General features: G+C 41.5%; 1 protein-coding gene across 3 annotated transcripts in view; it reads right to left on the bottom strand.

Moving 5' to 3' along the window:
* Window positions 1-22,259, bottom strand: part of stau2 (staufen double-stranded RNA binding protein 2) — a 139,139-nt gene extending 116,880 nt beyond the window's left edge. For 2 of the 3 annotated variants that reach the window (XM_007886987.2, XM_007886990.2), the window contains exons 1-5: window positions 22,150-22,259; window positions 11,181-11,391; window positions 8,091-8,221; window positions 6,002-6,161; window positions 4,739-4,874 (exon numbers count right to left, since the gene is read on the bottom strand). In XM_007886987.2, the coding sequence (XP_007885178.1) occupies window positions 4,739-4,874; window positions 6,002-6,161; window positions 8,091-8,221; window positions 11,181-11,382 (629 nt within the window). In that variant the 5' untranslated portion in view covers window positions 11,383-11,391; window positions 22,150-22,259. Of the gene's footprint in view, window positions 1-4,738; window positions 4,875-6,001; window positions 6,162-8,090; window positions 8,222-11,180; window positions 11,392-11,756; window positions 11,908-22,149 lie in introns of all 3 variants that reach the window. The other variant, XM_042332306.1, reaches the window with a different exon arrangement.
* Between the last annotated feature and the right edge of the window lie 245 nt (window positions 22,260-22,504).

Here is a 22,504-nt window from a genome sequence, read left to right as displayed (position 1 = left end):
TCTTCTTTTTAATGGAGGAAAGAGGCCCAAAATAACCAATTTCAAGTACATTTCCAGTCCGTGTTTTCAGCATTCACAACTAAATATCAAGAACACAAACTACTGGAATTAAAAAAAACTGTTTGGTTAAGCTGGTCCTTTCAAGAGACGTGCTGTAAAAGATTATATGAACTATTTAGTGAAGAAGGTTCCATTCATGGACTAATTCCTTGTCCCTGCTCTCTATATCTGACACAATACCCTGTGAGTTGTTGAACAAGAGAAGCACTGAGCCCACCCTATGTTAGACACCTCATATCTAGAATTGTATTGATTTGCTTCAGAAGTAAGGCTAGCCAGTTTGTTGAATCATTGAATTTGCTTAAATGCTCGGTGCAGAATGGGTGGGTTTATACTATCTAGATTTATAACCTTTCAATGTGGCTTTTGATGGAAACGCCCCCTTTGAAGGGTTATAAATCCAGGAAATACAAAGGAGGCATCAGACAGAGGTCAGAAAATTAAAAGAGACTGCAATCACAAGCCACATAATGTTTTGTTCTTTAAACTATCACTTTAGGGTACTTGTCACCTACTTGTCAATCAAGACTTCTTTGGATAATGAAAAATGACATTGACTGTTCAGCAAGCCAACCTTAGCTGCAACAATCTTTGTACGGCTGAAGTCATTATTCCCAGGATTCATATGTATATTAGATTTGGAGTCCTGTAGCTCAGTGGTTAGAGCACTCGCTTTGCAAGCGAGAGACCTGAGTTCAATTCCAGGCAGGGCGAAACCTCGGGCAAATTTCCTTACTCCACACGCCTAATAATAATCTCTCAAAAAAAAAACAATAATAAAATTGGTCATTTTCAATCTACGACTGTTTGTGGGACATTGCTGTGCGCAATTGGCTGCTGCGTTCGCCCACAAATATACAGTCAATTCACTTTACAGTGTGTTCTGTGAAGCGCTTTGGGACGTACTCCCGACGTGAAAAGCGCTATATCAAATGCCAGGATTATTATTATTATTATTATTTGAATTACCCCGAACCACTACTGTGGAAATTTAATCATAACTCAGGAAGTCAGGAAACAGACTCCCATGAAGAACAGGTCTTGCACTGACTGTAGCTGACCTTAATCTCTCCAAAAAGGATCGGCCAACATATTCTCACATGTAGATGTCTCAGTCTGAGAAGTTCTGCATTCAGCACTGTGTCAAACAGGAGCACCCTGTATTCGTTCTCACCACACTTCATCAATCCTGATGTGAAACTATGCATCTCTGAGATGCATGGCTGTATTCCATGAATTGCTTGTGACAGTGTTACAATCTTAATCATTTCTTTCACTATGAATTAATTTAGTAGTAGTTTTCTATGGCGTGCAAAAAAAAAGCAACAGTTTGTGTACCTCATCAGCTCCTGTTTGACACAGTGCTGTCTGCAGTTCTCTAGTTTGTAGGTGCTGAGAAAAAATGACTGAATTCGGGAAGAGAGGAGAAACCTGGTGATGTGACAACTCCCCAACTGGCTCGTTTACTCGAAATTTAGACTACATCCCATAAACTGCCAGGTTTACCTCCATTGGAATTTCTGGCACAAAAAACGTCTAGTCAGTTACAAACCCTATTAGACTGATGCTCAAGTAATAATATCAGTGTCAGAGTATCACCATTGATATCCAGGTAGAATGACAGAAGGATGATGCCAGAAAATATGAAGCATGTAGAAACATTTGGATCATTTCTTCAGGAAAGTCCTGCTTCATCCCAAGGTTTGACTCATTGAGCTGGTGGATAGACCTTGTTCTTAAATTACCTTTAGCATTCTTCCCCTCTTCCCCCTTATATTTTTGTTCTTTCAAATTAAAGGGAGATGCTAAATGAGTAAGATGACTCACTTTTCTTGAACTATACATTGAAACCTCTTCCAATAGCACTGGAAAATGTTACACCCATGACGTTTACAGGGGTGGGGGCAGATTATAACCAGGGAAGAAATGGTGCCACCTATTATTGTTAGGCTCACACCTCTTCCCCTCCCCTCAATTGGTAGTCCTGTAGCTTAGTGGTTAGAGCACTCGCCTCGCAAACGAGAGTACCTAGGTTTGATTCCAGGTCAGGGCGAAACTTTAGGCGAGTTTACTTATTCTACACGCCTCTGTTTACCTAGCAGTAGGTAGGAAACCGTTTGTTAGTTGACTGGCGGATCCTATTTCCGGTGGTAATAATCCTTCCCCAAAAAAATAATAATATGGTAACTCAATCCACGATTGTTTGTGGGACACTGCTGTGCAGTGTACAGTGTATTTCGCCCACAAAATAGTCAATTCACTTTATAGTGAATTTTATGATGTGCTTTGAGGTATCATGAAGACTTGATAAAGCGTGATATCAAATGCAAGGATTATTATTATTATTGTTAAACTTGAGAGGGGATTATAAACTGCAGTCATTATCCATGGAGCAACAACAGAAATATCACTTGTGAATATGCAGATGCCTTGCTATAGTTCAAACTGCTTTTGAAGAAAGCATTCAACACAGATTTGACCTTGCAATTACACAAAGCAAGGAAAGTTATGTGGTAGTCACCCAGGGCTGCACAAAGAGTGGTGAGGAAGAATTGGCTACGTAATCCTTACATGTTTTAATAATTTTGATAAAATGTTAGATAGCAAACTATAAAAACAGAAAAGATAAACCTATTTTGAAGCAGCATTTTGTAAAAGCAATCATATTCCTCATTGTTCAGTGTAGAAACTTACTATAAATTTGGTCTTGGGTAAAAATGAAGACTTATATAAACAACTATTGATTTCAAATCCTTGATACAATCCACAGATCTAAATTAGTAGGCTGTACAATAATTAATATTATAACCGAAATTTAACCAAACAAAATAATTCCCATGTTAAAAGTAATGTAAATTTCTGGAAACATTATTTGCAGACTTCACGTTATGCAGGAGAAATTCCAAGAGATCAGGTTCCCCTTTCTAAACATGCAACAGTCCTTACGCAATCAAAAATGAGACTCGCACATATAATTTTAAATGCCCCTCAGACTTGAGCAATACACCACTAGATTTAGGGATATATATTCAGAAGATATCCTCCTTTTCCCGATAACTCAGCTCACCAACCACTACTCGATCAAGGTTGTGAAACAGAATGTTGGTCTGAATATACTGTGCGGTTTTGGGCTGCTCATTATACGAAAATGAAAAAACACTGGAGGCAGTGCAGAGGAGATTCACCAGGATGTTGGCCATAATGAGGAAATACAGTTATTGGAAAAGGTTTGATGGACTGCTTTTTTCCTTGGCGATCAGGAGGCTGAGGGGTTATATAATGGGAGAGGTAGAGGTACATAATGGGAGGCTTAGATAGGGTGGACAGGAAAAGATTATTTCCATCGGTCAAGGGGTCAAGAACATAGTTGGATGATCGATGTCCTCCCAACGTGAAAGGCACTATACAAATGTAATTTTGTTGTTGTTGTTAAAATCATAACTGGGAGGTCCAGAACAGAGATTAGGAGGAACATTTTCACAGAGTGTGGAATTCTCTACCAACAACAACAACAAAATTACACTTGTGTAGCACCTTTCACATCAGGAAGACATCCGAAGGAGCTGGACAATCAGTGTTTCAGACCTGAGCTAGAGGTCGGGATTGGAGAGGGTCGAGGGCAGGGGGGGGAAATGGTGACCGAAAGCACAATCGAAGATGAGGGTCTTGAGACGGGTCTTGAAGGAGGCAAGGGAAGGGGTGAGGCAGAGGGACTGCGGGATGGAGTTCCAGAGGGTGGGACCAGAATGGCAGAAGGCCCGTCCGCCAATAGTGGGGCGGGTGAGGCGGGGGACGTAAAGCAGGCTGGAGCCGGTTGAGCGGAGGGAAGCTTGGTAGGGGGTTAGAAGGTCGCAGAGGTAGTGGAGAACAAGGCCATGGAGGGTTTTAAAGGTGAGGACCAGGATCTTGAACTGTATCCTCTATGTGATGGGAAGTCAGTGGAGTCGGACGAGGATGGAGTGGTAAGAGTGGCGGAGCCTATTGCGGGAGTGGACATGGGCTGCAGAGTTCTGGATGATCCACAGCCTGTGGAGGGAGGAGTTGGGGAGGCTTACAAGCAGGGCGTTTTCATAGTCGAGCCTGGATGTTATGAATGCACGTATGAGGGTCTCGGCGGCCTGCGGTGTGAGACAGTGGTGGAGCCTGGCAATGTTGTGGAGGTGGGAGAAGGCAGAGCGGGATGTGGCACGGATGTGAGGTAGGAAGGATAGTTGAGGGTCAAACAAGACGCCAAGGTTCCGGACTGGCTTAGTAAGATGGGAGCATGCATCCTTGGACAGAGATGTTGGGCCGGAACCACGTGTACATTCAAAAAACGCATAGATACATGGTTGAGGGTAAACAAAGTCCTGAATACAGATTTAGGAAGCGGTGCTCATGTGGAGTATAAACACTGGCCAGATTGGATGGGTCAGTTGGCCTGTTTCTGGGCTATACCTTCTATGAATCTATGAATTTTAGGAGTCAATCTTGCACAACAACGTAAACAGTTTAATAGACTGTTTATTTCTGGTTTTGAATTTCTGATTTTCTTAGGCATGGACTCAACCTATCAGGTATCATATGTAACTGCGAAAGACACCTGCACTCTTGTTGTTGTTTGTTCCCATATTGTGATTGAGTTTAAAAAATTATAATTAACAATGAGATTTACTAGTAAGAATTTTCCAAGACTAACCTTTGATTGTACATGCCCTTGAAGTTATAATTAGCTCTGTAGTTGGGCATTGGTTTCGGATCTAAAGGTCTGTAAATAGCAGGCTCGCCCCTCTTCATTGCAAGACCATTTAGCTCTACGGTAGGCGTTATGCTTCCTGAAACACAAAACAAAATGTTCACATAGAATTGAAAAGAAAACTCTACATCACTCTCGTTTAGATTTCACAACTGCTATTGCTCCACTTAAATGTAAAATATACAGGTAAACTCACATAAGTATTATCGTTACAAATTGTATAATTGCCTAGTACATGAACCAGAGCCCATTCATTTTCCTATGAAAAGCCACTTAATTTCTTTGCACTAGTCGTATTTTACAAGTCGGATAAACAACTGAGTCATAACAGTTTCTTGGTTTCAAATAATCCTGAATGCCAATGTAAATCATCTCCTAACTCGTATGGCCGTTATGGCATTTGTTGGCTGCGTTGATGAAGTTCTGCATGAGCGCTTAACAGTTGTATTGATAAAGTACCATCTGCATACCAGTTGTGTTGATGAAGTACCGCAAGCGCAATTACTGGCCATATTGATGAAGGCCCGGACGCACATTTATCGGCTGTAGTGATGAAGTACTACATATGTACTTAGCGCTGGGTTTGAACCATGCACAGGAAACAAACTCTTGACCCGTTATCATGTCACTTAACTTTGCATAAGTCGTATTAAATCGGTCAATACAATTTACTCGAGTTTACCCGTAACTTGTACCTCACATAAGTCATATTAAATGTTATGGTCCCAAATGATATAACTTATTCAAGTTTATCTGTATTACCAAATACACGGGGGGGGGGGGGGGAGGAAATGGGGAAAGATCATTAAGTCTAATAAGCCTGTCCTTTTTTTCAAAAAAAATCAGTTTTCTCATTAGAATCCCTAAAGCCTTTTCTTTACAGAAATGCATCTTAACCCATTTATACTATCATTACCGATTGAAATGGAATAAGTGAGATACTTCCAATGGTGTCTTATGGCCTGGAGTCTGCAAATATGTCTGCAGAAGTAGTAAATTTAAATAGCAAGATTGAAGATGGTTAAGATGCATTTCTGCAAAGAGGTTGGATCTGTTAAGCATGCTGATAGGCATGGGTTTCCACATGTCAGACACCCGAATGACCAATAAAAGATTCCTATATGTTCAAAAAAAATTCCAACCAGAAGTTTATCTAATTACTGTTTAAAGGAAATAATCAACACAACAACATGAAATGCCCAGTACCTGGATTATTATTCATATTTGCTTTTGGTGGCCGTGGAGTTGGTTTTGGGAGATTTGTTTCACTCAATGCTTTGGCTGCAGCAGCATGTTGACCTTTTTTAATGCTACTACCTTCAGCTTCCCAAGTCTGCTCTCCAAGGGTCAACTGCACAGTGAAAATCTATGGGGGAAAAGAAACAAATCACACAAAAGTAAAAACAGAACCACTTGATTTGATTTATTTTCTCCAAAACAAAGGTTAGTAAAACCACAGGTATATTTTCAATGTACTATTAATGAAAAACTGCATACATTATTATACCATACAGTCTCTCCAAATCTTCAATTTCTTCAAATGCTTTCTCTAAGAATGTCCTCAACCTAACAAACCAAAGCTATAATTAGTTATAGCCTTAAACAAGATTTTTTATATATACTGTATATTTAAAGTAGACAGGTTTCATTAAGCAGTCATAACAAAAATGCATTTGTCTTCACCATTCCCTATGTAGACATAAATAACTGTTTTTCAATCATTTAAAACTGTAGGCTCAGATAAAAAAGGGACTGTTCAAGATCAGCATAGAGAGGAATTTCCTAGATCAACCCCAGTCTGTTTAACAATCTCAGCCAGGATGATGGAAGAGGTAATGTAGTTTGTTGGCAATACAATCTAGTCCAATAGATGAAGAATGACCATTTGTGCAAGAGACCAGTGTCAATGGAACCATATCCCAGCACGTCAATCCAAACATTCTGACACCATCTATGGCGTCCCTATCACCAGAAGTTCTGGTTTAGAATCACAGTATTCTGATCATTTCAAGGCTACTAAAATGTAGCAAGCAATTTGCATATACCAATATCTGACAAACAGTCTTGAACTGAATGGCGAATTTTATTTGGGGAATGTTGACCAGGAGAAAATCCCTTCTCTTTAGTGGCACAGAATCTTCACAGGAACTTTAAGATTTGATGCAAAGAATAGCTGCACTCTAGTTACATTGCTCCCTCAGAGATCCCCACCTGAATCATGCAATAATGTAATATTTTCCATTTCTGATACCAACTACTCTGTAGCTTCCCTGAGTAAGATTAACAATTTTGTGACATTTTAAAAAACATAGAGACTGATGAACAAGTATTTAATTTGTTGATGCAAAACATTTATAATATACAGATGGACAGACAAATCATAATTTTCTATTTTGGGGGAACGATAAATAGGATTCATAAAAAAATTCAGGCAAAGTGATGCAGATAACTTAAGGGGAACCTAAAATTATTAAGTGAGCTATTAAAAAAATTAGCACACTTCCAAGATTGAAAGACAACGATTTATTCAATCAACAACTTGCATTTTTATAGCATTCTTCGTACAGGGTAGGGAATCAGAGTGCTTAACAGGGCAGAGCTTGATGCTAAGCCAGGGAGAGAGTAAAGGTGACTGTAGGAAGCCAAAAAGGAAAGTCTTGAGTCTGAACATGCGTGAGCTGAGTGAGGGGGGCAGGTAGAGGAGTGAGGTGTAATAAGGTCGGAGAGGTAGGGAGGTGCTAGCATATGACGTAACTTGTACATGAGTGCAATAATCTTTAATTTGATATGTTCTGCATTAAGGAGCCAGTGGAGCGGGCAAGAACTTGGGTGATGGGGAGCAGAGTTTGGTACAGGTGAAGATATGGATGTCGGAATTTTGAACAAACTGGATTTTATGAATGGTGCACCTGGGGAAATGGGCGAGGAGGACAATTGGAAGTGTCTAGGCGGAGTTGACAAATGCATGGATAAAACCATTTATTCCAGCACAGTAACCAAGTATACCGGCACAAACACGATGGGCTGAATGGTCTCCTTCTGTGCTATATAATTCTATGATTCATAAGTAAGCATTACTCAAGACATATCAAGCCACACTGTCATAAGAGGATCACTGGTTTACCACACCCTAATTTTATTATATACGTAACAATTATAATGAGGTCAAGATAATTTTATGACTCAAAACACTAAACTTGGACGCATTGGGTATTACAGTGCGTCAAGAGAAGCAACTCTTGACATACTGTAAAATTCCAATGGAAACTTTTTTTCATGTAACTGGAAATATTACCTTGGCATGGGCAGGCCCTCTTTCATTCAGAAGCTTGTATTGGGGCTGGATTCTGTTGAAACGGGCTAACTCATTCACCAGACACATTGGGGTTTTCTCTTTGGGGTTTGCCATGTTTTCCTGGAAAGAAACTGTAGCCAACCTTTTAAGCAAATATACCATGTGCAAATACATAGTAATGCATAATTATAGTGGACTCTCCAAATTAAAAAATGTCTCCCTAGAAATGTACTTGTTCTTCACTCTGCTTCAACTTTATCTATTACTTTAATGACTCTACAATATACTGAAGTACAGATAACTAAAGGCAATGCTATAGCCAATAATAAATTTAATTGGATTGGATAAATTGGATTTTTTCAAATTAATGCAATTTTGTTAATTTATGCTTAAACCCAAATTAAACGTGGAAATCGCCACCAGTATAAACACGAGCCAATAATCCAAGCTGATCGGTATGTCAGTGGCAAATAATGTAGAAATATTCTAACAAAATTAAAAATTTTCGATCCTAATCTAAAACTCACAAATGGGAACCAAAGATGAATGAAAGATTGAGCGGGACAAAAAGATATTCTGCTTTGCTCAGGTGGGCTCCAATTCCTACAAGCTAGCTCCACTATCTCCCCCGATTCCAACGGGTGGTCGAGGACCTGAGTAAATATGCAGTTTTTCCTTATTCTTCACATCTTACAATTTACTTCTTCTTCAAAAACCTAGCCATAATTTGAAACCAAGTATCATTTTGATAATTTGAAAGTCTCCCTTTGCAGCAATATATAGTTAACCCCTGAGTACACAACTTAGACACAAAACACAAAAAATAATGAAAGTAATTGCTAGGTCATCTGCTTTCTATTCAAGTCAAATGGTTTCAGTAACAATAGAAATAAGAACAGAAACACACATTTCACAGTAGATTCTCAACCAGACTTCAAATGTTGAACAAATAAACTAAACGCCAAGCTATGAAAATAAACTACAACTATAAAATTATTCCAACATTTTTAACAGGTTTAAATTTTACAAGTACACTACCTTTCAGCTTACATTTATATATAGCAACGGTTGAAATGCATTACTTTCTCCAACACTGTCACAAACACTTGCGTGAATGAAGAAAAGTTAAACACACTGAGAACTGCTGCTTCTGTAGTATGTCTGGGAATGGTGAGAATGGGCAACTTTGCTTGTGAGGCTCTCTTTGACCAGTCCAACATCAGCAGAGCTGCATATTAGACACATTCATGCATGCATTGCTCACTGACTTCCCGTTCATTTGAAATCTCTTATGTTGGAAAAGAGTTGGTAGAGAAATTACATAACATCTGCATTAGTTACAGCTAGAGCACAGAATACTAGCAGTGTAAACACACCTCTTCATTAAATTTAAAATCATCTAATTGCAACATAATTTATTATTTTTCTGTGGTTTAATGGGAATTGAATTGAAAAAGCTAAGATACATCCTTCAGGATCTCTACACACAAAGTGATTTCTGAAGATTTCTTGGATATTCTTGTATGTCCAACAGAGGTCACTATTGTGTTAACATTCTATAGCTCTGTGATACAAAGCTCTCATCCCCCGAGCATTAATAAAATAAAGGCTTTACTATTTTGACGAATTACACTCCTTCCTTGCCCACCAATCTCTCTATGAGACCATCAATTTTCCGCTCCATCCATAGCACTGAGAAAGCTCTGGTCAAAGCCACAAATGACAACCTCTGTCTACAACCAAGGTTCCTGTGCCTCCTTGATCTCTCGCAACTTTCAAACTTGTTTGAAAGAAAACTTCATTTATTGGACACAGGAAGCCTGGAATTCCACCCAGAAGACGTTTTATGTTGTCGTATTTTAAGATTGCGCAATATTGTGGAAAATTCTTAAATTCATCTGAATTTGGAAGTCAGTTTTCCACAATCTTTAAATGTGGGTTTCCAAATTGAGATTGAATTTAAGAATATTACACAATTCTGAGCAATTTTAATTTTAAAACAAAATGTTCATACAGTCTAAAAACAGACGGAATTTTAGGCCAAGAGACTTCAAATTCATAAGATCACCCCAGCCATAAAAAATTTATATGATCATTTTACATCCTAGAAACACTCATTTTATTTAGCTGTTCAGTAAGCACTGCAGATTCCACATTTGATTAGCTGACAGAATACTTCACATCATATTACAGTTATTAGTCATGCAAAATGTTGCAAGTAATCAAATTCAGTTTACAAATTTCCAAAACAACTTGTTGTATGAAGTACTTTTGGATGTAAAAAGCCCTAGATCAAATGCAAGTTGGCATAAAATCAGTAATCATACAAATTCTGTAATATTGCCTGCCTCCATCACTACCTCTCTCCTCAGGCTGCAGAGACCCTAATCCATGCATTTACCATATGCAGGCTTGATACCAAAGCTCTGCTCAATAGACTACTCAACTCTTTCCTACACAAACTGCAGTCTATCCAGAACTCTGCAGCCTGTGACCTTTCCTGCACCAGGCTCCATGAGCCTATTACCCCAATCCGCACGCAGCTCTATTTGCTCCCCATTCCCCAGCAGATCAAGTTCAAGATCCTTGCCCCTCACCTTTAAATCTCTCAATGTCCTTGCCCCATCTTAACTCTGCGAACTTCTCAAACCGTATCAACCCGGCCACTTTCTCTACTCAGTACCCACTGGTCTGCTTCATGTCCCCCACTTTACCCGACTCACCATCGGTGTTCAGGTTTTAGCCTCTATGCCAACACTCTCTGGAACTCCATCCCAAAGATACTTCTTACTCGGCCCCTCACTCGCCTCTTTCAAGGTCCATCTCAAGACCGTGCTTTCGGTCATCCTCCCCCCTCCCCACCTCCATTGGTTCCCAGCCCCAGCTCAGGAGACAAGCCAGGACCGTCAAGCACCTTACAACATCCTCCCGATGTGAAAGGCATTATATAAATCTATATTTGTTGTTGTTGAATTGATTCTGCCGATTTTTACCTTCTATTACTTTCACACATTTCTTTGTACTAAAGTGTCACAGGGTGGCATTACCACTTGTAAATTTGAAAGAGTATGAAAATAAAAAAAATCTTACCTGGTGAGTTATTAAGTGAAGCAGTAGAATCCACAAGTCCAGCTGCAGGACTGACACAGCTGGAAGTTGAGGCTGGGACTGACCCATTCACAGAAGGCTGCAGACCCAGAGGAGCTGCACTAGTAACCAATGGTGATTGCACCGTGGCACCTAGGGTAGACCCCGACAGGTTTGCTGCAGTCTGGACTTTAACTTGCGCCATTCTCTATTACTGCAAGAAAAGAATTTGATTGATCTTAAATACATATTAATGGCTTGAAAGGACTTGATGTAATATTAGAAAGCATTTAGGAATTCTAAGTACTGTAAGTACTCCCTTCCCTCCCCTCACCCTGACCATTTCCCCCCTGCTCGGGTCCTGACCCTACTGTACAGCGCCTTGGGACGTCCTCCCGACGTGAAAGGCGCTCTTTAAATGGAATCTTGTTGTTGTTGTAAATGTTTCACTTTTGGGGAATTAGGCAATTATAAAGATTGAAGATCTGCAATAGTATACATCTAAATTTCTCAATGAATGAGTTGTGAAAATCCATAATGGATAAAGTTTACTGCATATTGCTGATCATTTTCAGGTACCTTTGTACATTGTAGATTTCTAACTCTAGTCTGTCAAATTTCCCACAATTATATTTATAGTTGACGAGATCTATTTGGATCGTTTAAGACTTCCAAATCCTTGAGCTGCCAAACTTTTCTTTATGGTTCCCAGTTAGATCCTTCATAGATCCTAAACCATTTGGAAAATGAAGGAAACAAAAACAAGATAGTGAGTATTTTGATTTTGAACATGCTAGCCCCCAAGTCTGAAATTCCAAAATTTAGCCAAAATATTCATTCCAAACTCGCTTGGTTTCTTTAGGTTGCTCTCATAAGTTTATCCACAATTATGTGTGGTTTCCAGTCAACTTCAAACAATAAGAAAGAACCCCTTCTTGAATTTTCATTGACATTTCCTTAAATTAAAAGCTTTATGGATACTCTGCACTAAAAATTGAGTTTTGATGATCATTACTTTCCTTTTTCTTCTGATGCTTTTGATTATCTCTTAGAGCAACTGATTTTCTCATTGAATAAGAAAAAAGATCAATGCAGTTATACTTTGTACACATATTAAAACTCATTCAGTATAGCAGCACAAGACTGTGTATTGCAGTGTTACACAAGATAGACGAAAATAGTTAACCACATCATCCATTTGCAACCACAGTATATAAAGCTTCTTTTTTTACTCCTTCCATTCCCCTCATAAAATCCTTGCCCTTTGTCTCTCAAAATTGCTGATGTGCCAATTACAACTGTGATTCCAGTTTCCACACTGATTTATGCTTCCATTATATATAACATATATTGAGCAGATTTAATTTTTTTCAATATTTACAAAACTCAATGGTAAATCTGTATACAATATTGAAAAAAATGTTTCCCTCACTTACAGAACTCATAACTAATAAATGGCATTTGACTTATCCATGGAACAAAATCAAAATGGTTTGTAAATGAGGATTCAAAGTGCCTGAGTACCATCCCCAGAACCTGGCTCAAATCCAGACTTCACTAATGGGAAGAAAATCTCCTCTCTGACAGACTTAAATAGATTAGTTTGTATAGTCTCAATCCAGATGCCACTGGGAGCTTGTTCACAGCAGAAAATTGAACAGTGTGATTCAGAAGAAAGTGCTCTCTTGATACAGGGTTATTGTCGGGAACCACGGCCTAGTTATACTGCATTATCTAGAGCACTGCTAAGTACAGACTGGTTTATACTACCCCCTCCCAAAAATCTTGAATTAGGAAAACCAGATCTCTGCTTTGTACTTAAACATGTGTGCAAAGCTTTGCACGCTGGTTTATGACTGCCATGAAATTTATAATGTTAGAAAACAGCTGACTGTAAGTTTTAAGGTAAAAAAATTGGCTCTGCAATAGGGGCAAGACATCGCTCTCAAACTGCTGATTTGTCAGAAATCGCGGTGTGGACTGCACATTTGCAGCACTATGTGCCACATTTGGATTCTGCATCATCCAAAAGATGTCATAACAGTGACAAAAAACTTATAGTATAAATGTGCCCTTCTCACATTTACCTAACGATATACATAACCTGAGTGTATCCGACACCAGCAACTGGGTGGATTAAATATTCCATCCTATAAATACCACCATTCCTCATCATGTCAGCAATACTTAAATTGTATTTAACAATAGTCAAAATGGGCACTCAAATTTAATATACAATATAAACAATACAAGTCTTCAAGCTGCTGCATTACTTTAAAATATTTAAATTTCAATGTCATCAATTATTTAATTAAACACAATGCATGTTACCAACTTTTTCTCCTCCACCCCACCCCAACTTAAATTGCCAACTCTTGCAGTTCCACAGTACCTTATGGAGCCTTGCCAACTACATTCTTTCATGTTTAATCTGAGGCAGTAAACGCTAACAGGGTGCTTGACCATGGAAGGAATTAGTCAAATCGTGTTGTTAATAAGAAGTTCATACACACACTGGATAGTGATTTTGGTAAATACAGTGACTGAAATCAAAGTAGCAGAAAAAAGCCATTCCCCTCCCGGAAAAAAAGATAGCAGATACACAAACTATCTCTAGGCAGTTAATATCTGACCACTTGGGGTTGGAGGAAAAAACAAACAATAATGACCAAGACATTTTTTGAGGAAACACCAATCCTTCCCCATCTGTTTTATAGATTATGACAGTACTTATTCTCAAAACTCTGTCCTGTGCTCTGTGAGGTGACAGGACAGAAGGAGAACAACTATCGAGAACTGCAGTTAAACAATTTGTCCATTCCGAAAATGTAAGATGAGTTACAATAAAAATGGAACATCTCTAGTTAAAAAATGTCAGAGACACTTTTCTGCTCTTGAGAGCATTTTCTAAGGTTAGGAAAAGTGTTCCCAACAAGCTGGGCATGGAATAGCTATAATGAGCATCTGCCCAAGTCCCATTCAAGAGTTTATATTCTATGCAAGTTTGACATAATTCATGCTTTGCATAAGTCATATCAAAGGTGTGGAACCAATTGATATGACTTAAGTGAGGTTTATTGTACAATATTTTATAATAACAATCCTTGCATTTAATGTAGCACTTATCACGTCTTCCAGATGTTTCAAAGCTGTGAAGTGAATTGACTGTATATTTGTGGGTGAAACTCGGCAGCCAATTGCGCACAGCAGTGTCCCACAAACAGTCTTTGTGTTAGTTTATTTTCTATATTACTAAAACCACCTACTGGTAGACAAGCCTCTCATCTAGGATTTTAAGAGCTCTACATTAATTCATTCATATTAGCAAAGTATCCTGTTACCAAGGTATTGTAAAAATGGCGAGCATTCATACACAAATGTGATGGCTTGGTATAGCACAAACATTCCCAGTTATATATCAGATTTAAGCACAGCATTCTTCACTACCCCAAGTAAATCAACTGGTCTGCTCACACTGGGCCAAATGACTCCTTCTCTGCTTTATCTTTCTATGTTTTATTATTCTAAAATGAAGTACAGCATTATTACAAGTATGGAATGCTATTCATAAAGTACTGATGACAATCCTTCAAAAATGTTTTTGTCAGTCTATTGCAATAAGATCTCAAAATATCCATGAAAAATACCATATTTTATCTTTTTAAACCATTAAATACAAATAATAATTCTTGCATTCTTGCCAATTTGCGCATAGCAATGTCCTCCAAACAGCCATGAAGTGAATAACCAAATTTTATTTGGGAGATTGCTGTCAGGACACAGGAAGAAATTCCCTCTGAACTTAAATATAACAATGAAACAGTAATCGTTCTATTCAGAAATACTGTTTAAGAGGGGCCTGAAATATACAAAATGTTTCAAACGACACCTTGGATAAATGTAGCACAGGATATACTGTAAAGTGGTGTGACTATTTTGTCGGTGAATGGGACGACAATATCACAATTGTGTGACCAATTTTATTTAGGGATTATTGGCCAAGACACCTGGATAAACTCTCTTCTTGAATGCCATGGGATCGCTGAACAGACAGTCATGACCTTGATTTCAACGCCTTATACGAAAGATGGCACCACCGATATTTCAGCATACTCCCAGTTTCAAGTGCTTATATGGGGCTTGAACTCACAACCGTCTGACTCAAGAGTGCTACGAACTTAGCCAGTTTGATACATAATTTCATTCGAGATAGAGATGTCACAGAAGAGACCTGATAGAGATATACAAGATGCTTAATCATAGAATCATAGAACTATACAGCACAGAAGGAGGCCATTCAGCCTCTCATGTTTGTGCCGGTTCTTTGAAAGAGCTATCCAAATTAGTCCCACTCCCCACAGCCCTGAAAATTTGTCCCTCACCAAATATCTTATCTACTTCTCTCTTGAAAGTTGTTACTGAATCGGCTTCCAGGCAATGCATTCCAGATCAGAACAACTCGCTGTGTGAAAAAACTTCTCAACTCCACTCTGGTTCTTTTGGCAACTATTTTAAATCTATGTCCTCTGGTTACTAACCCACTGGCCAGTGGAAACAGTTTCTCCCTGTTCACCCTATCCAACCCCCTCATATTTTTTAAAATCTCAATTAAACTTCCCCTTAACCTTCTCTGTTCCAAGGAGAATAATCCAAACTTCTCTAGCCTCTCTTCATAACTGAAGTCCCGCATTCCTGGTACCATCCTGGTAAATCTCTTTGCACCCTCTACGAGGCCTGACTTCCTTCCTAAAGTGTGGTGCCCAGAACTGAACAATACTCTAGCTGAGGCCTAACCAATGTTTTATAAAGGTTTGTAATAACTTCCTTACTTTATATTCTTAATGGGATTAAATAAAAATAGAATAAATCTTCAGATAAGCCAAATGGAGCAAGACAAGAAGCCACATTTTCAGAGTTGTGAAGGGTTGATTTAGAACAGATACCAGTAAGTATTTCTTTACACAGAGGATAGTTGATAGCTGTAACATTACAAATGATAGAGGCTACGGTCACTGTACTCATCTAATACAATACAATTTACACTTATACACCACCTTTCACATCAGGAGGACAATAACAATACATTACGTTTATATAGTGCCTTTCACGTCAGGAGGATGTCCCAAAACCCTGAACAGTCAGGGATCTGCACCTGAGCTGGTGGTTGGGATCAGGAGGGATGGAGGGCAGGGAGAGTAGGGGTAGGAGGATGACCGAAGGCACAGTTGAAGAGAAGGGTCTTGAGACGGGTTTTGAAGGAGGCCAGAGGGGGCAAAGTGGAGGGATTGTGGGATGGAGTTTCACAATCCATCAGGAGGAGCAAGGCCGTGGAGAGCTTTGAGGACCAGGATTTTCAACTGTATCCTCTGAGTGATATGGAGCCAGTGAAGCCGGCGAGAATGGGGGTGATAAGGGTGCGCAGCCTGGTGTGGGAGAGAACACGGCTGCAGAGTTCTGGATGATCTGCAGCCTGTGAGGGAGGAATTGGGGAGGCTGACAAGCAGAGAGTTTGGGTAGTCGAGCCTGGATGTAATGATTGCGCAGATGAGGGTCTCGGCGGCCTGCGGTGAGACACAGTAGCGGAGCCAGGCAAGGTTGAGGAGGTGGGGAAAGGTACAGATATGGGGGATGAAGAACAGTTGAGGGTCGAACAGGACTCTGAGGTTCCGTATTGGCTCAGTGAGGTATAGAGTGCATCCTTGAAGGGTGATGCTGTCAGCCCCCGAGGCACTGACGGGAGCCAAGCAAGAGGGCCTCGGTCTTGTTGACATGCAACTGGAGAAAGTTAGTTCTCATCCAGGACTTGATGTCCAACAGGCAGGCTGTGAGAACAGCAGTGGTCCTGGAGATGAGGGTGAAGGCGGAGAGGTAGAGTTGAGTGTCATCCGCATACATGTGGACATTAACCCCATGTGTACGGATGATGTTACCAAGAGAGAGCATGTAAATGTTGAAAGGGAGGGGACCAAGGACAGATCCCTGAGAGATGCCTCACGTGGGGGACCTGGAGGAGAAACCGTTGGTTGAGACAAAGTGGAGATGGTGGGAGAGATAGGATTGGAATCAGGCAAGGGCGGATCCGTGAAGGATGAGCTGAGAGGAGAGGCGGTGGAGAAGGACAGAATGGTCGACAGTGTCGAAGGCAGGAGAGGTCGAGGAGGACAAGGAGGCAAAGAGCCCTGGTCGCAGATGGACTTTGACCAGGACTTCTCAAAGCAATCAACATATTTGGCTGGCTAACCCAAGCTGGGGTGAGGAAACTGAGCAGGATAAGGGTGGGGGGAGGGGGAGGGGGAGGGGGAGGAGAAAGATGACTCAAAGTGCTGTCCAAGAGGCAAGTCTTAAAGACAGGCTTTAAAAATGGGACGGTGGGTTGGAGGTTCTCCAGGATGGAGTTCCAGAGAGCAGGGGCAGAATATTTGAAAGCTCGCTCACTGTTGATGGGGTAGAGCGAAAGGGGATACGAAACTTTTCAGTTCATTTCTCCCCTTGCCCTGTTCGACCTGCATCCTCCAGCAATCTCTTGCCACTCCCCCCACGTGTGTGGGGTTGCAAGATTGTTGGAGGATACAGCAAGGTGAAGGAAGACATTAACTGAAAGGAAAGATGTTTCCTGGAACATTTTTTGCACAAAAAAGTAAAATGGGAGTGAGGGGGAGAGGGGAAAGAATGCTAGAAACAAATGTTTCAGGGAAAGTAACATTAACCTATCCATCTCAAAGTTTAAGTATATAGGAAACATGAGTTTTAATTAGGAACAGGGTGGTCCTTTGAGCTGTTGCTGGAAGGTCCACATCAGCCCATGGACACTATCATTTGGCAACAAACATTGCTACAATTGGAACACCTGAAACTTTATCAAAAAGTTTGCAAACCAGGCTGATGAAATTAGAAATTAGTTTTAAAAATACTACCCAATTCCTAAGTATCCCAAGTATTAAGCGCTCTGGGACGCCACCCGGTGTGGAGGCACTATCCAAATGCAAGCTGTTGTTGCATAGTGCTCACCAATTTTATTTATCATATTTTCATGATTCGCAACTACATTTCTGTGGGATGCTTTTGACACCTGTCACTTTAAACCTTTGAGGAACAGCAGGAAACTTGACACTTATATCTGCACTCACTTTTAGGAAGAAATGAATTTAAACACACAATATCAGGCATTTTACTGCAAAAATGTATTGCAGATTTTATGACAAACAACTTCACATTTACATAGCGCGTTTAACATCTTTACACAAAGAGTGTACAGAGCAGACTGGGAGCCTGCGCCAGAAGTAGTGAAAAACGAGAATGATGGGATGGGTGGAAGAAGATAACCAAAAAGCATGGTTGAAAAGGTCTGAAGGTAGGCTTCAAAGGTGTGGCTTGAAGGGGTAATGCAGGAAGACTCCAGGATGAAGTTCCAAAGACCAGGGGCAGCATAACTGGAAGCAATGTGTACCCCAAAGTTCTTCCAGAAGGATCAGTAATAAGTGCTTTGGATTTAGTTCCTCAATTATAGACATCTTCACCTCAGCCTCAGGTGATGAAAGAAATGGAAGGGGAATAAAAAATGTAGACTTAAAGCAAACGCACAAGACAGCCTTAAAATATATCAAAGTATTCTTTGAAACGTTGGTTTGAAGACAGATAGAAGTTATGAACCAATACTTCTCTTAATACATATTTAGTATAGCACATTTCACATCAAGATAACATCTCAAAGTTGACAAGATTTACTGTATAGTGACTATATGTGGAGTCCTGTAGCTCAGTGGTTAGAGCACTCGCTTTGCAAGTGAAAGACCTGAGTTCATTTCCAGGCAGGTCAGGGTGAAACCTTGGGCAAGTTTCCTTACTCCACACGCCTAATAATAATCCCTCCAAAAACCAAAAACAATAATTAAAATTGGTCATTTTCAATCTACGACTGTTTGTGGACATTGCTGTGCGCAATTGGCTGCCGCGTTCGCCCACAAATATACAGTCAATTCACTTTACAGTGTCTTCTGTGAAGCGCTTTGGGGCGTCCTCCCGACGTGAAAAGCGCTATATCAAATGCAAGGATTATTATTATTATTATTATATATTTTGTAAGTAAATAACAACCATAAATTACATTTGTATAGTGCCTTTCACATCAGGAGGAAGTCCCAAGGCACTGGACAGTGCAATGCAGCCAATTCACGCATAGCAATACCCCACAAACAGCCGTGAAGTAAATGACCAATTTATTTGGGGAATATTGACCAAAACACCAGGAGAAACTCTATGTCCATCTGAAAAGGCAGATCCTAGGTTTATCTTATCCAAAACTGTCATCCCCAATAATGTAGCAATCCCCCAGAACTGAAATGGAATGTCAGCCTTGACTGACAACCGTCTGATTCAGAGGTGAGTGCTACCAACTAGGCCAGGCTGACTTTAATAGTCTTTTACATTGGTTAGTCCACATTTCAATAAACTAAAAGCTACAAAATCATATTTAGAAAGAAAGGCACATTATAATCACCATGATTGTTTTCCAAACTAAGAGTGGAACACAGTCAACTGCTATTGTTGTATTTACCTATACAATGTCTGTGTCCCTCCAATACCAATGATATACACAATATACATGCAAGATTTTCTCATGTTATTTCCCTATGCCACAATACAGTAGGAAAAAGGTAAGGTACATAGTGGAGCTACACATATACATGGAGCATTGGCAGAGAGGTGAAATGTCAGGTAGGGCCAGGGAAGGGGAGAAGATATATGCAGACCATTGAGATATGCAGACCAAGAAAGGGTGCTACGAGACCCAGTGAGAACTCAGTGAGAAAACCAGGAATGAGCGCAACTCACACACAGAAAACACAAAAACCCCAAGGAGAACTTAGGGGTGCCAACTTCAGAAGTGTCATCTTAATATGAACATAAGAACTGCTAGATGAAAAAAGACCAAGTTCCATCTAGTTTGCCTTCCACCTTCCTGGCAGTCGCATGCACATATGTCCCAAACTACCTTTGTACTATATCCCATAATGTTATTTCCTAAAACTATCTAATCTGGGTTTGTGAAAAGGCATTATATTAATGCAATGTGTTGTCATAGGCACCATCATGTGACACAGCCCTGGGAGGAGGCAGGAAGCCCTCAGGTTGGCTGTGTCCTGCAATGGGTACTTCTACAGGATTTTGAACATGGAGAAGGGGAAATTTACAACAGAACTTGCATAACGGTGTGAAGCAGAAGGTAGCTGTAGAGCCTGTTATGGGCTGAACCGAAGTTCCAAGTTGGGATAGTACTCATGTGATGTTGCCTAGTCCCTTTAACTGGGGGGTGCAGGAATCTTAGTAGTGCCATGTATTGGGTATCTGCTGCTGAGGTCCCAGAAATGGTTAGTGCCAGGGAATGGGATCCGGGGGGGAATTGTATTATAACAATAATAATCCTTGCATTTGATATAGCACCTTATCATTGGGAAGTCTCAAAGTTCTTCACAGTATATATTGTGAAGTGGAGCAACTGTGTATTTTGTGGGTGAAACACGGCAGCCAATTGCAGACAGCAGTATCCCACAAACAGTCGTGGATTGAGAGACAATATTTTTTATTTGGAGGGACAATTACCCCTGGAAAGCAATCGGTCAATTGATTAACAACTGGGTTCCTGCTTACTGCTAGGTAAACAGAGGCATGTGGAATAAGAATACTTGCCTAAGGTTTCACCCCACCCGGGAATTAAATACGTGTCCTCTCACTTGCAAGGCAAGCGCTCTAACCACTACGCTACAGGACTCCACTGTAGCTAGTGTTAGGGAACTTGGGGTTGCCAGGTTTGAAAGTGTCATTCTAACGTGAAATAAATGCAATTTGTTGTTGTCATGGGTTCCATCGTCTGCATGCACGTCTATCTGCTAGGACCCATCGCATGAGCCCTCTGTGTTGGTCTTGGTAGTCTGGTTCCTGAGCCAGGAGTTCTGCTGTACTCCTTACTAATGACAGCACAGCCAACCTGGCTCATTGGCAGGGCTTGAAAGGGCAGACCAGTCACTGGGTCAGGGAATGCTCCCACTCAGCTCCTGTTACGCCTGCAAGCCAAAACCCTAACGGGTAGAGTGGTCTAGCTGGACAAGCAGCAGGCAAGCTTGCCAGACACCAATATCAAGGGCAAGCTATGTGGTTTTAGCAGGTTAGACTCCAGTAGTACCCCCAACACACACACTCTGGGGTCCCCAAGCCTTGGCTCTTGCCAACCTGCGCCTAATGCCTTCCGGAATTAGATAAGCAGGATGCGTCCCTCCGGGGAGAGAGTCCATTCCAACATCTTTATCTGGGATTTCCACGTGTAGGTGGGACGCATGGGAATCTCAGCTTAGTTTGGACACTCTTAAAACATGGTGATGGGTTTCCCGCATGTGTCAAGACACCTGTGCGGACACCCCCTCGCCCCCACCCAAAAAAAATTGAAATGTAACCATATAATGCAACTCGATATAAATGCAAATTGTTGTTGTAATGGGGTGTTGGTGCCGAGGGTCTGGGGTAGTGCTGGGCAGGTAGGGTGAGAGAGTGAGTGAGTGAGTGAGAGAGTGAGGAGGAGAGGAAGCAGGTGTTCCCCCACGGCCCAGGCTCTCACTCACTCACTCACTCACTGACTGACTGACTGCCCGCGGCTCATGGCTCTCCATTGAATCAGGCTCAAGACATCATGGCTGCAGCCCCGCTCGCGTCCTGCCAGCCCGGCCCACATTCAGGGGGGGAGGGTGGGGGGGTCTCCCTTTCCCTTCTGCTCCCCTCCGCTCCCACGGCCTCCGATACACCCACCCACCCACCCAGGCCCCTCACCTCCGCTCGCTCCCCTCCTCCTTTGGGAAAGCTGTGTGAGTGTAGGTGAGAGAGTAGGCGGGAGGGAGGGAGCGGGGTGGAGGGAGGGGGGGGGGAGGGAGCGGTGTGTGGGGCGGGGGGGGGGTGTTATGCGGCCCCCGGGGCCGGTTCCTACCTGTGTCCAGGGAGAGACCCCCAGATACAGCTCCTACATCGGCAAACACTAAAGAGAAATGACACCGGCCCCCGCGGGGGGAGGGAGCAGAGAGAGGGAGGGAGGCGGACTGCACCACCCGCCCCTCCTCACGCACTCCTCCCCACCGCCCCGCCGCCGCCGCACCCGTCGCTCGGCTCATGGCGGCTCCGAGCCGGCAGCCCCTTCCTCACTCCCCTTCCCTGTCGACGGGCGACCGTGTCATCGGCTTTTGGCCCCGGCACCGGCCGCGCCTCTCCCGCCCCCCCCTCCCCCACCCCCGCCCGCTCGCGGCTTTGCGGCCGAATGGTGCAGTCCGCGCGCCGACGCCGACGAC

Source organism: Callorhinchus milii, unplaced genomic scaffold (genome assembly GCF_018977255.1).
Source record: "Callorhinchus milii isolate IMCB2004 unplaced genomic scaffold, IMCB_Cmil_1.0 Scaffold2, whole genome shotgun sequence".
NCBI lineage: Eukaryota > Metazoa > Chordata > Chondrichthyes > Chimaeriformes > Callorhinchidae > Callorhinchus > Callorhinchus milii.
Note: the sequence above shows the minus strand (reverse complement) of the source record. Positions and strands in the feature narration are given on the sequence as shown.